At 45.1% G+C, this 13,799-nt stretch overlaps 1 protein-coding gene across 37 annotated transcripts in view; it reads left to right on the forward strand.

Moving 5' to 3' along the window:
- The window catches only part of MBD1 (methyl-CpG binding domain protein 1), a 50,390-nt gene that overhangs the window by 7,287 nt on the left and 29,304 nt on the right, over nucleotides 1-13,799 (forward strand). For 6 of the 37 annotated variants that reach the window (XM_039228881.1, XM_039228867.1, XM_039228874.1 and 3 more), the window contains 8 exons: nucleotides 150-317; nucleotides 654-950; nucleotides 1,044-1,181; nucleotides 1,530-1,664; nucleotides 1,751-1,812; nucleotides 7,614-7,947; nucleotides 11,676-11,905; nucleotides 12,373-12,546. In XM_039228881.1, the coding sequence (XP_039084812.1) occupies nucleotides 150-317; nucleotides 654-950; nucleotides 1,044-1,181; nucleotides 1,530-1,664; nucleotides 1,751-1,812; nucleotides 7,614-7,947; nucleotides 11,676-11,905; nucleotides 12,373-12,546 (1,538 nt within the window). Of the gene's footprint in view, nucleotides 1-149; nucleotides 318-653; nucleotides 951-1,043; nucleotides 1,182-1,529; nucleotides 1,665-1,750; nucleotides 1,813-2,958; nucleotides 3,031-4,705; nucleotides 5,699-6,501; nucleotides 6,589-7,613; nucleotides 7,948-11,675; nucleotides 11,906-12,372; nucleotides 12,547-13,799 lie in introns of those variants that run through there. The other 31 variants (XM_039228868.1, XM_039228873.1, XM_039228876.1 and 28 more) reach the window with 17 other exon arrangements.

Raw genomic sequence — 13,799 nt, forward strand, 5'->3', positions numbered from 1 at the left:
GATAGTGCCTGGTATAGGACTAGCAGATGCTGAGGTGTGACTAAGACCAGTGCACAGCCACTTCCCTCTGATGGGGCTAGTGAAGGGACAAGAAGAACAGCACTTGAATATTACCAGTAACCGCACCCCCGCCCTTGCCTATCCCCCAGCAGCCTTACACCAACCGCCGGCAGAACCGCAAGTGTGGAGCCTGTGCAGCCTGCCTGCGGCGGATGGACTGTGGTCACTGCGACTTCTGCTGTGACAAGCCTAAATTTGGGGGCAGCAACCAAAAGCGCCAGAAGTGTCGTTGGCGCCAGTGCCTGCAGTTTGCCATGGTGGGTGATGCAGAGGAGTCAGGCGGGTGGGATGAGTTAACCCAGGGCCCCCACTGTCTGGGAATGGTGGGCAGGCCTCGTGGGTGGGGTGGGCCAGATGGGTTCTGCATTTTCAGAAGAATGGATGGGATGGTGGGTTCAGCTAATGAGTAGCAAACATTGTGCCGGGGTGAACGAATCGAAGTGGCACTGGCAGGAGACTAACAGGCTCAATGAGGAGGGCCTCATATGAAAGCAGGTTCTGTGCCGCAATTAATGTGGATTAGCAGGCATGTTGATCAGGGCAGGGTGGTCGATCATTGTGTCAGGTGGCCATAATACCCTGTCTTTGTTCAGAAGCGGCTGCTGCCTAGTGTCTGGGCAGGATCTGAGGATGGGGCAGGGCCACCCCCACACTCTCGTCGAAAGAGACCTGGCTCTACTCGAAGGCCCCGTCCGGGTCAGATATTGAAGACCTCCTTGACCGCACCTACCGCCCGACCAGGCCATGCCCAGACTCCAATGAAACAAGAAACAGGCAGTGGCTTTGTGCTGCCCCCACCTGGCACTGACCTTGTGTTCTTACGGGAAGGTGCAAGCAGTCCCGTGCAGGTGCCTGGCCCTGCCGCAGCTTCCACAGAAGCCCTGTTGCAGGTGAGGATCCCATCTTGGCTTGCCCTTCCCAGTCCTACCCAGCCTTGTGCCAGGAAGCTGGGACCAAGACTGCTGCAATCCTCCTTCACACAGGAGGCCCAGTGCCCTGGCCTGAGTTGGGTTGTGGCCTTACCCCAGGTGAAGCAAGAGAAGGCGGATGCCCAGGAAGACTGGACACCGGGCACAGCCATCCTGACTTCTCCTGTATTGCGGCCTGGCTGCCCCAGCAAGGTGGGGGTCGGTGATGGGTGGTCTGTGAGCAGAGTGATGGTGAGCCATGATGGTGGTTCTTTGAGCAGAGCAACAGATGTGCTGATTGCAGCCTCACCACAAAATTACCCCACCTGTCTGACAGATGCCCCACCTTCCCCAGGCAACTAACTTTGCCTGCTTGCTGCCCAGCTAACAAAATGGAACTCTGAGGAATGGGAAAGGTTTGTAGGCAGAGAGATGGATTTTCTGGGCTGAAATGTGACAGAAGTGGGATTTGTTAGTATGCTGACAGGCTTGCTGATAAGAGACTCTCTTCTCAGGCCAACCCTGTCCTTCTGACTGCTGCCTGTTTCCTACCTCTCCCAGGCAGTGGACCCAGACTTGCCACGTGTGAAGCAAGAGCCACTGGACCCTGAGGAGGACAAAGAGGAAGAGAGCAAGGATGACTCCGCCTCTGACTCGGCCCCAGAGGAGGAGGCAGGAGGGGCTGGCACACCCGTGGTCAGTGCTGGGGGACATTTCACCCTCCCCTGACCCTGCTTTAGCCCCACTGGCCACGATGACCCATGATGTTAATTCTTCCCCAGATCACGGAGATTTTCAGCCTGGGTGGAACCCGCCTCCGGGACACAGCAGTCTGGTTGCCAAGGTGTGCCCCACACAGTGAGGGGTGGTATGGGGTTGGTGCTGGTCAGATATGGGCCCTGAGTATTAAAAATAGAGCCAGCAATTTGGCATAATGGCAGTGGGAGGTAGCAGCTTATATCACTGTGCTGATCATGGTCAGTGAGGGGTTATGTGTAGGACCCTAGAGACTTTTTCCTGAGGTTCAGGTTAGGGCTTTCCTTGGGGGTGTGGGGGTGCCATAGAGAGACAGGGGTCAGTGGTGGTTAAGGACTTGATGCCCTATGATGAGATTTGGAAGAAAAGGATAAAAGCCTGATCCACATCTTCCTAAGAAAATCCAGAAGGGTTCAGATTTAATATATAAATTCTTATTCCGTGAATCATCATTTGGGGTTTTGAAGGTGTTTGGAGTCTCCAAGAGATGACAGGTGGGCTGGACAGTGGTGGGTGGGTGGATCTGGGCCCTGAGATGTGCAACTGTGCAATCTTAGGCTGCTCCTGCACCTCCTGGATCGTCCTCTGTGGACAGGGTTGGGCTGCATTTCTTGAACCTTTCCGGAGCCTGTTGAGGTTATTAAGAGTTTCAGCTGCTTCACAGAACTGTCCCTGCAGGCCTGGCAATAGTATGAAAGATAGCTTCCCCTAAGGACAGGGCTGGTGGGAGGAGGACAGGAATCCTACCTCCTAAAGAATGTTCTCAGGCTGTACATAGGGTTCCAGATACAGGCAACATAAACTGTTGGCCTAGGCACCTAGATTCCTTTGTTCCTCCAAGCTAGCTTCTGCAGGCCAGAAACTCCATCTGTCTTGGGCAATTACAGAGGTACTGATTGAGTACCTGCCTGGGTATGCTGCAGTGTGAGAGATACCATGGTGAACACAGTGACCCTGGAAGGCTTCTCCTTCAGGAGACATGGATTCCTGCCTTCAGGGAGCTTACCATCTAAGTAAGGAAACCTGTTTCCTTGTGTGTAAAATCATTATATGTTAACGGAGAACTAACAGTTCAGGTGTTTGTAATGGAATATTTTAGCAGAGAGATAAGAGATAAGGGATAATTATGGGGAAATGGATTCCAGGCACACAATACTAGGAAATGGTCTTGTGATGCTCCATTTTGCAAAGAGCGAACCTCATTCAACATACAGTCCTGCTCCCTCTTCTCTAGGTCCAAGGACCTTAAAAAACCTGGAGCTAGAAAGCAGTAGACTGGAGGCTTCTGCAGACTGTAGGATTCAAGGTGATAATTTACAGACTGGCTTTATGACAGACAACACTGATCTACTCAGAGCTGGACCATAGACCGAGGGGCATTTGTAGGATTCAGTAGGAACTGGAAAAACCTACCACCAAACCAGAGAATCAGGCCGGCCTGTTCAGTACTTTGAGCTTATAGAGGAAGTAAGGAGGAAAGAAAGAGAAAGAATAGAAAGTTGTTGCAGCTGCTCCAACTGGTGCAAATCTCAGGAGCTTGACTGTGACCAGAAGTGCGGATATTATGGATGGGAGAATCTGGGGTGGAGAGGGGATGTAAAGGCCACCACAAAACAGCCTATACAAGCCATCTTCATAAATAATTTTTCAGTGGCTTCTGGATGAGACCTGGCAGTGTTTCTGAACATTTCCATTTCCACAGAGAGACAGCATTTGAAAATATAATGTGAATAAATGAGGAAAGGAACTTCTATTTGGTTAGTTCCTCCTACTGATCTATTTTATTTAATTCTGAAATCTTTTTAGGAAGACAATGATTTTTGCCCATTTTTGCATATGGGAAAACAGACTCAAAGAAGTTAAATAACTTGTCCAGTGTCAAACAGCTAGTATCAATAAGCCTAGAATCAGACCCAGGTCGTAAAAACCTTGTTTAAGCCACCGAACTATAAGCTGTAATACTATATTCGATACTGTGTAATATTATAGTGACAGAAGTTTTTAGTGACCTTGAAAACAAGGTGGATTACTCTAAACAGAACAAATCCTTTACACTGCTGCCTCTAGTGTGGTTTAGGAAGTGCTGAGGCTTTTTGGATGGGGTCACCTTGTCTCAACACCCTGGCATCCAAGAGACTGGGTTCTTCCCAGGACTTGGGTGTTGTATAATATTCCGCAAACACTAAAGGACGTCCTTCCCTGGTGGTCACTGTTCATTTCGCTTGTTACCCTCCTCCTCGGCTACAGCAGTCTTCAGAAGTACAGCTGCCAGCTTGGCTCATCTTTGCTGACAACGTACCTCCCTTGCCCAGTGACGACTTTTGTGCTTGGTTTCTGCTTTTGGCCCCTCTCTGCTAGGAGTATGAATTCCTGCTTCCAAGTCCTGCATAAGGGCCAGTCTTGGCTCAGCCCTGCCTCATTTCCCAGTTTTTCATAAAGTGCCAAAAAATATAGGCCTGCAGTTTGTTACTTAGCCAGCTTTACAGGGCTGTGACCGAGTGCATGCCTCCTTAAGTTTTGTAGCTTTCTGTTTTCCCCTGCCTTACTCTAGTCCCTGTCCTGCAGCTTTAGGTAATTCATATGAAGATTAGATATTTCCCTACCCATAACCCTTTCTGCTGCCCTCCTCGGCTGCTTCCTTTGCCTTACCTACCTGAGCCAGAGTCAAGACTGGATAATTTACTGATACTGTTTTGCTCTCCCCAGGACCCAGCCACCCAACCCTAGTATTCTGTACTGTCCTAAATGAAATTTATTTGATGGGCATTCAGACTCCTAAGAGTCTGGTTACAGTGTGTATCACAGTAGGATTGGAAAAGCAGCACCATTAATATAGAGATTATATATATATGTATATGTATGTATATGTATATATATGTATATTGAGGGACTTGTAGGGATTTGACCTTACATAGTAGTGGGAGCTGGTTAAACAGTCTCTGTAAGGCTGTTGTCTTTACATCTAATGCTGGAGCTTGAAGTCTGCAGGGCAGGCAATCGGGAAGGGAAGATGGATGTAAAGTGTGGGAGACGGAGGACACTTTGGCGCGTAGGAGCACGAGCACGAGCACGAGCTGGAACCGGAACCGGCGAGGATGGCCTAGAACCCATGTCAGTTTCTCACCACCTCCAACTTCGATAATGTGGGTGTCCTGCAGAAGAAGCTGGTGCCCTTCATCACAGAGTTAAATACTCATCTGACCCAGGAATTAGAGACGCTGAAGGAAGATCCCAGGGAAAGTGGAGCAGCTGCAGGCCTGGCTGCAGGCCTGACTGCTGCCCCACACCAACGAGGTGAGCCAGCAGATAAGTGACAACATGTGTGAACTGCAACAGTGCCTGGTGCCACGCACCAACCTTCCGAGTGTAAAAACGGTGTGCTGCTGCTTGACTTCTGCCCTCCAGTTACCATGCAAAATGTCTCTTGTGGCCCATCCTAACCGGAAGCATACGGGGAAGGGAGTTCTGGGAAACATAGCCTAGTCAAGGTGACACATTACAAAGCCACCCTGCCATGAATCAGCTCCCAAGGGTCTCACTGCTCACCTGAGGATAACTTGATAAAGCTACGTTGCTGAAAATGCAAAGTTGAAGACCATGGATTTCATGGTGACCCCAGCAAGTACAGAAATTCTGTCAAGCCCACCCAGAAAAAACTTGCTGGTCTCGGCTATTTTTGTATCATTCATTCAAGTATTGAGAACCTGGCCCATGGTAGGCACTGTACTTGATACTGGGATACAGAAATGAAAAAGATATAGTCCATGCAATTTTATTAAATACATCAATATGTATTACCAGTGGTGAATGGATATCCAACTTTATCATGGAATTTCATGGTGAAAATCTAGAGTTCAGGAAACTGTCAGGAGGACAGCCCTTGCGTGAACCTTGTTGGGGCACAATAGGAATTGGAAATAATATAAATAGTTTTTATCTCTGAGCTGTTCTATTTTAAAATTATTTTAAAATGACTTTTATTGTCCTGTTTACTGTTTTATATACTTAGTGTTTATTTGGGGAGTGTCTTGGTGGTGGTAACTGTTAACTCCGAGAAAGTGGGATGGTGGGTGGCAAGATCTAGGTCAGGTTCTGTCTTAGGACCGATCACTTCTCTAGGCCTTGGGGCAGCTTGGCTGAAAGCGGAGGCTAGCGAGGGCTAGCTGGGCTCTGGTCCCGGCCCCGCCCGGCCACCCTCCGAATAGGCCCGCCAGGGGGCGCCGGGGCCGCGGTCATCCCACCAGGGCTCGGGAGACGCTGCCCCCCACCCCAGGCCTGGGCGGCCCAGGGGCGTGGCCTCTGCCTGGCTCGGATGCCGATCGTTGGCGGGACCGGGAGAAAAGCCGACTCTCCTTCATGTGGTGGTAAAACAGGCAGAACCGCACTGGAGTTAACTTATGGGGCGCGCCCGGGGTGAGGGTGCGGCACCACGAGCTCTGGACCGACGCTGGGACGTTCGAGGGCAGCAAAGTATCGCCAAGGGTCGTCTTACCCCGTCGCCGAACTCCTTTCGACGGGATCCTTCGGGCTGTACGACCTCTAGGGGTGTCCGACGGGCTCTCCTGTAACTGCGCTGCTCATCCCAACCCCCGTGCCTGACTGAGGGCCTTTTCATTGCCTCCCTTTTTTCCCAAGGGTGTAGTGTGAGGGGTGGTTCCACCCAGATCAACCGGCGGGCCAGTCGTCCCTGGGACTTGAAGATCAAGGAACTGACCCACAGGACTCAGTCCAGGGAACAGAGACGACCTCTAATTTCTTTCTTTTTTGTTTGTTTCAGGCTACATAAACTCTTAGCAGTAAATGAAAATGAGTATTTTACCGAACTGCAATTGAAAGAAGAAGCATTATAGGAGAAAAAAGACAAAAAGAATTATTAAAAGATTATTAAAAAGAGAAAAGACATTATTTTGTGGCTGAAAAGCTGAACCAGCAATTCAGGAAACGGAATCCAAATCTAGAAACGTACCGCATACGAAATCTGAAGTGGGTGGATTACAAATGATTAAGGAATGCTAATTTAAAGTAAATTGCAGCCTTGCGACGGTGTACGCAGTAGTTGTACTTTGGTTGTTAGATGTCAGTGACTAGGTTCTGATTTGTTTCTGTGCTTAGCGTGCCGTGCTCGTCCTGCTTTAGAAGGAGAGTACGAGTGTCATTCTTTCTTAACCGACTTTTAGTGACTTTTAGTTACTACCACCTCGCTTTTGACCAGAAGTACAGCTGTGGTCTCCACCTGTGCTGAGGGCCCCTCCTGGGTTCCCTGATCGGTGTTGCCTGTTCCCTTTCCTGGGATACAGATTCTCAGGCCTCATTACCTGCCCTTCTTACCCACGTCCTGACTGGTTTACTGGGACCCCTAACTCAGACTCTTTATTTTGCCCAGCCGGGTCATGTCATGCCCTCCTAGCCCATCTGATCTGCTCCCTCCCCCCATCCTAAGGCACCCTGAGACAGGTCTGGCTTCTGCCCAGTGCAGCAGGAAGATTTTATTAAAAACCGATTTATCATTACTGGTGTGGGTGGGCTGACAAGACAGGCTCCTCAGGCCTTGATTGTCTTGGCTGGAAAATGAGGATAATACCTGCTGTTCCCATCAACCCTCTGAAGTATCTGTGAGGTCCAAAGGTTTTATGTATGAAAGTACCTTGCAAATTACCTTAAAGAACTACACAAATATGAGGTTGTTGTCCTGTGATGATTACTACCATCATCAAGATTCACTTAGAAATGGCCGCAAAATTTAACCTTCCCATAAAATATCCACTAACTTTTCTCATGCTTTTAGGCTGATTACAGTATAGAAATAGCAAAGTCATTTGGAATGTAATTAGACCTTCGCCTTCACTTCGGGTTAAGGAGGCTTATCTCTGTTATTCTGATGAACCCTAGAGGAAGGGAGCGCGGTTGCTGGAGGCCTGGCCGAGGGCGGGGTGAGGACCGCGCAGACTCAGCTCCTCGGCTCCGGGAGGAAGTTGAGAACACCGGCGTCTATGGTCACCATGGTGACGGGACCGACTTCGGCCCCTCCCATCTGCCCCTCACCCTGCCGGGCGCACCATGGCAACCAGACCTCTGCATTGCGGAAGCTGGTCTCACTGGTCTCCACAGTTGGGAAACCGCGGCGGACGCCGCCCCCATCCCGAGGGACTCGAAAATGTACAGCCAGCGATTTGGCATCACACAGCGGGAGGTTAAGGGCCCCACTCCCAAGGTGGTGATCGTGGTAAGCACGGGATGTGTGTGCGGGACCCTACCGCTTTCTGCATTTCCCTGCACTTCAAGGCCAGCCGAGCCCATCCTGGCCCCAGCCGCGGCTCTCACAAGGGGAGCAGGTGCCTGTTGCAGTGGGGGTTGAATTTGAAAGAAGGGAAGATAGGTCATTCACCTAGCTCCTGTACTCTGTCCCTCAACCCTTACCCTTACCGCCCTCGCACCAGTTATATTTAGATTCTGTATTTGTAGAATCACCGCTTGGGATACTGAGACTTTTTCAGGCTCCAAGACACCCAAAGGAAGGTCTGTCCCCTTGTGATGTGGCGTCTGTCACTGGAAGGGTGCTGGGCTGGGGAAGGGCAGAAAATAGGGTCTGGGCTGGTGGTGATTCAGCTGTATGATCTTGGGCTGGTCCTGGCATTCCCTGATGAGATGGTATAAGAAAGGGGATTGGGCTGTGAGGGTTGTGAGCGGTTATGGTGCCCTTCCTATACCAACTCAGCTGTGACAGAAGTGTCCCTGCAGGCCTGGAAATAGGATGGTTGGTTGCCTCTAAGCTGGGGTGGTGATAGGAGGCTAGGCGAATGCTGTGTGCTGCAGAATTTGATGGGTCTTGCTCAGAACCCCAGACACTTGGTCTATGCACCTGGATTCCTTTGTTCCTACAATCTAGTCTCTACAGGCTAGAAAGCCTTCTTGTGTAATTGGCAATGATAGAGGTATATTCTTGAGCCCCTGCTGTGTTCACAGCACTGTGAGAGATACAGGGGTAAATATGATGACCCGGGGAGGTTTATTCTTCATTAAAAGTCTGATCCCTGCCTTCCTGTTGCTGCTTTTCTAATTGCAGAAACAATTTGTTCATTCATAAAACCATTAAAAGCTAACACAGTGGATAGTCATGTGCTATATTGTCTGTGATGGTAGTTTATGGAAGAAATATCAGGAATAATGAAGTATGCAGTTTTACTATGCACCACAGAGCACATAGAGTGTCCCAGTCCACTTATAGACCTGCTCCCTTTTCTCTAGATCCAAGGACTATAGGTTCTTGGTTGGGAAGTCAATAGATTGGAGGCTTCTACAGACTGTAGGGTTCAAGGTGATAATTACATATTTCATGGACAGAAACTGATCTACCCTGGGTTCTATCCCAAAACAGAGATCAGGGGCTGGGCTACTGTTCAAGTGCCATTCCTTGTGATGGGAACCAATAAGGAACAGAAAAAAAAAATTTTGCCACCAAACCAGAGAAGCAGACCTATTGAATACTTTGAGCTTATAGAAGAATAAAGAGGAAAAGGGAAAAATCAGAGTTGTGCATCTCAGATGTCAGAGTGTGATAAGAAGTGTGGGTGTTGGAGATTGCAGAGTTTCGGTGGCAGAAGATTAAAGCCACCAGAGATGAGACTTGATGCTAAACAATTCCTCCAGGAGAAAGCCGTAAGTGACATAACATCTGAAGTAAAGAAGAAGTAAAGGAACATTTATTTGGTGAGTGCTGCTTAGGGACCAAATTACTTAATTCTCAAAATAGTTTCTTAGGAGCACGTTTGATTTGCTCATTTTGACAGGTGAGAAAACTGAGGCTCAGAGTAAGTACCTTGTTCAAATTCATAGTTATATTGTGTAGAGGCTAGAATCAAACTTAGACTGTAAAACATTGTTCTTTAAGAAATATAAACTATAAACTCTATTGTTAGAAACTGTAATTTAACATGTTACAGTAAAAGATTTCAGTGATCTTGGAAACACAAGGTAATTAAACAGTATGTTCTGCCTTTAGCATGGTTTAGAGTTGCAGTGCCCAATATGGTAGCCACTAGCCACAGATTGCTTTTAAGCACTTCAAGTGTGCCTAGAGTCACATGTTGAAATGACAATATTTTGAATATATTGGTTAAATAAAATATATTATTAAAATTAATTTCCCGTTTCTTTTTACTTTCTAAAATGCAGCTACTAGAAAATGTTGAACTATAGATTTGTTTTCCGTCCTATTTCTGTTAAACGCATGGATATTGAGTAATGCTGAGACTGCGTGGATTGCTGTCACCTTGTTAGAGAACTCCAGGTCATATCTTACTCATCTAGACACCAGGCCTTTCCTGGACTACAGAGATCTGTTCAGGATACCCCAAGCCTTGCAAGACTTCCTGATCCCTGGCTACTGCTAAGGGTGTTTCTCACCACCCTTCACTTCCATTCTCCTCTTAAAGTCAAAATGTACTTCAGAGCCAGGCTCCTGCTCTAACAACTCAAGATAATTGATTCTTGATGACTTTGGTGCTGGGTTCTCAGCCCATAAATCTACTGGGAGCTTGAGTTTCTGTGTATAACTTGCCCAAGGTATAGTCTTGACTCGATTCTATTATCACTGAATCTGCATTCATAAAATGCCATATATATTAGAGAACAGTAGTTTGCTAATTAAGTAGCTCTAGGCTCTAAGTAATTCTGATATGGATTAGCTACCTATCATATAACCTCCAACATCATCTGTCTCCAACCCATCTCAGACCTGTCTCATCTTGTTCAACTGAATTTAGGTACTTGTATGTGTACTTTGAACCCTGAATCTTTTCATCAAGCTATCTGCAAATGTTGATTTTCTTTTCTCAGGAGACTCCTTTACTAAGACCTAACACTAGTATTCTGGTAATCATGACAGTGATGTTCTAAGTGTAAATTAGCAGATTGACTTTCTCCAATAAGTTAAGAATTTTGTTAATTGTAAATCAGCATCCCAGTGTCTGTCCATCTAAGGTGGACTTGATAAATCTGGCTAAAAATACAAAGCTCACAACAGTGGATTTCATGATGGCCCCAGGAGAAGCAGAAATTGCATCAAGCCCACCCAGAAATGTTTTCTTCCTCCCTCCCTTCTTTCTTTCATTCTTTCACATGGAGAACCAATGGTGGTGAGGCATTGTGCTCAAAGCTAGGAATACAGAAATGAGAAAGATAGTCCATGTGATTTTATTAAATGTATCAATATGTTTTCAAAATGATGTCTGTATTTCCAACTTTTTTAGTGTAAGTTTGTGTAAAAAGAATATAGAAATTTAAGTTATTCCAAAATGTCAGTAGTACTGTGCTTATATTGGGCACAATAGAAATAAGAATAAAGCTTTACCATCAGTCCCCCCCACCCCCAACCCTTTTCTCTTCCTTTTTCTGCTTCCCTCCTTCCTTACCTTCCTTTCTTCTTAGTGGAGAGTGTTGTTGTTGTTGTTGTTGTTTTTGTTACAACTCATTAGAGAGAGCAGCCTCTTCTAGTTGAGTATTTTGATGGTAGCTATGTTGTCTACCCCTGAAAAACAATATAAGATAATGGGGGCACGATGAAGGTCAGGAATTAGAAGACCTCTAATTCTTATTCTATCTAGTATTTAAAGACTATTAAATCACTTAATGTTTAAAGACTATTAAATCACTTAATGTTTCTGAGTTTGACTAAATAAATAAATAAATAGAGTCCTGCTCAAAGTTTTAACTTCATGATTCCATGAACTTTTACTCAAACAGCTTTTAAGAAATTTTTGAGACTGATTGGTGACATTTTAGGATAGGCTCAAAGAGTCAAATTAAACCTTAGGAACTTAAACTCTTTGTGGTTGTCGCAGGTTGTATTACTTTGATACAACCAATTTTATCTAGTATTGGTGCAGGTCATGATTAATTGAAAATATGCAATTGATTTTTGATCGATTGTGAGTGATAATTATTTGTTTTCAGAGAGCTAAGCCTCCCAAAGCTCAAGGGGCTGAGCAAAATCTGCAAAGAATCCAACGCAGCCATCAGAAACGTCATGCTATCTTGGCTTCCATTAAGTCAAAGGAGCGGGATCGCTTGAAAGTTGACTGGGACCAGCACAGTGATCACAAGTTCGTGGACAGTCTTGTGAAAGCGAGAATCAAGGATGCCATGCAAGGTTTTATCATCAACACTGAGGAAAGACGAAATAAGTAAGTTTCACAAGCATGGTGCTTCAGACTATAAAACAATTCTAAAACTCTAACATGAGCTTGACCAAAAATCAAGTGAATTTTTAAAGCAAGGATCATGGCTGAGATATTCATATCTCTACCAAATCAATAGCTACTGCTTGTTTGTATTTTTACTTGTGATAGCCCATATTTGATAGAAAACAAAAGAATATATCAATATTTTGTTACTTTAAAGTCTGTTTTTATTCTTTTGTTAAAGATGTACATTATGTATCTAATTTGTATGTGATCAAATAAAATATGGCACATGTCAATTTGTTGCTTTAAATGGTGACTAGTCTTATTTTGTAGAAAACTGCAATGATCTTTGCCTTGCAAAATTTATGACTAAACATGTGCTTTGGTAATTAAATAAATAAAAATCAGTTGGTAAAATGGTCCCTGTGGCATGACAGTTTAAATTTTTTTGTGGTTTTTTTTTCCAGGCTACGTGAACTTTTAGCATCAGAAGAAAATGGGTATTTTACTGAAATGCAGTTGAAAGAAGAAACAATTGAGGAGAAAAAAGATAGAATGAAAGATAAAACCAGATTATTGAAAGAGAAGAAAGAAAAAGAGAGACAGGATTTTGTGGCTGAAAAATTAGACCAGCAATTCAGGTAATGATACAGAAACACACACACACCGAATCTGAAGTTGGTGTATGAAAAACTGATTTAGGAATGCTAATTTATAGCAAACTATGGCCTTAAGATGGTGTACACGGTAGATGTGCCCCTAAGTCTTGGTAATTATACATATCATTGGATAATACAGGCACTGAGGGTTTGCTGTTGTTTTGTAGTGAGAATGCTTAGGACCTACTGTGTGAGCAAATTTTAAGTATTCAATATAGTATTATTGTCTATAGTCACAACAGTGTACATTAGGTCCTCAGAACTTATTTATTCATCTTATAACTGAAAACTTGTGTCCTTTGATCAATATTTCCTCATTTTTCCCACCTCCACTCCCTGGGAACCACCATTCTACTCTATGTCTCTATGCATTCAACTTTTTTTTTTTTTTATTGAGAATACAGTATTTGTCTTTCTCTGACTTAACCCACTGAATAGTGTCGTCCAGGTTCATCTATGTTGTCTCAAGTGGCAATATTCCATTTCATATATATGTATACATATACATGTATTATGGTATACACGTCATACATTTTGTTTATCCATTCACGTATCACTAGACACTTAGGATATTTCCATATCTTGACTATTCTAAATAATGCTTCAATGAACATGAGAGTGCAGATATCGAGATACTGATTTTATTTCCTTTGGATATATGCCCAGAAGTGGGATCGCTGGATCATATGGTAGTTCTATTTTTAGTTTTTTAGGAATCTCTATACTGTTTTTCACAATAGCTGTACAAATGTATATTCCTGCCAGTAGCGTACAAAGGTTTCCATTTCTTTTTTTTTTTTTTTTTTAAATGTTTTATTTACTTCTAGGAGAGAGAGAGAGAGAGACAGCGTGAGCAGGGGAGGGTCAGAGAGAGAGGGAGTCACAGACTGAAACAGGCTCCAGGCTCTGAGCTGGCAGTCAGCACAGAGCCCGACGCGGGGCTCGAACCCATGAACCGCGAGATCATGACCTAAGTGAAAGTCGGACGCTTAACCGACTAAGCCACCCAGGCGCCCCCAAAGGTTTCCATTTCTTTATGCCCTTGCCAACATTTGTCATCTCTTGTCTTTTTGATAATAGCTATCTTAACAAATGTGAGGTGATATCTCATTGTGATGTACGTTTGCATTGCCCTGGTGATTAGTGATGTTAAGTACCTTTCCATGTACTTCTTAATCATCATTTGTATGTCTTCTCTTGAAAAATGTCTATTCAGATTCTTTGCTCATTTTTTA

The sequence above is a fragment of the Hyaena hyaena genome, unplaced genomic scaffold (genome assembly GCF_003009895.1).
Source record: "Hyaena hyaena isolate Hyena2069 unplaced genomic scaffold, ASM300989v1 scaffold_33, whole genome shotgun sequence".
In the NCBI taxonomy this organism is placed as follows: domain Eukaryota; kingdom Metazoa; phylum Chordata; class Mammalia; order Carnivora; family Hyaenidae; genus Hyaena; species Hyaena hyaena.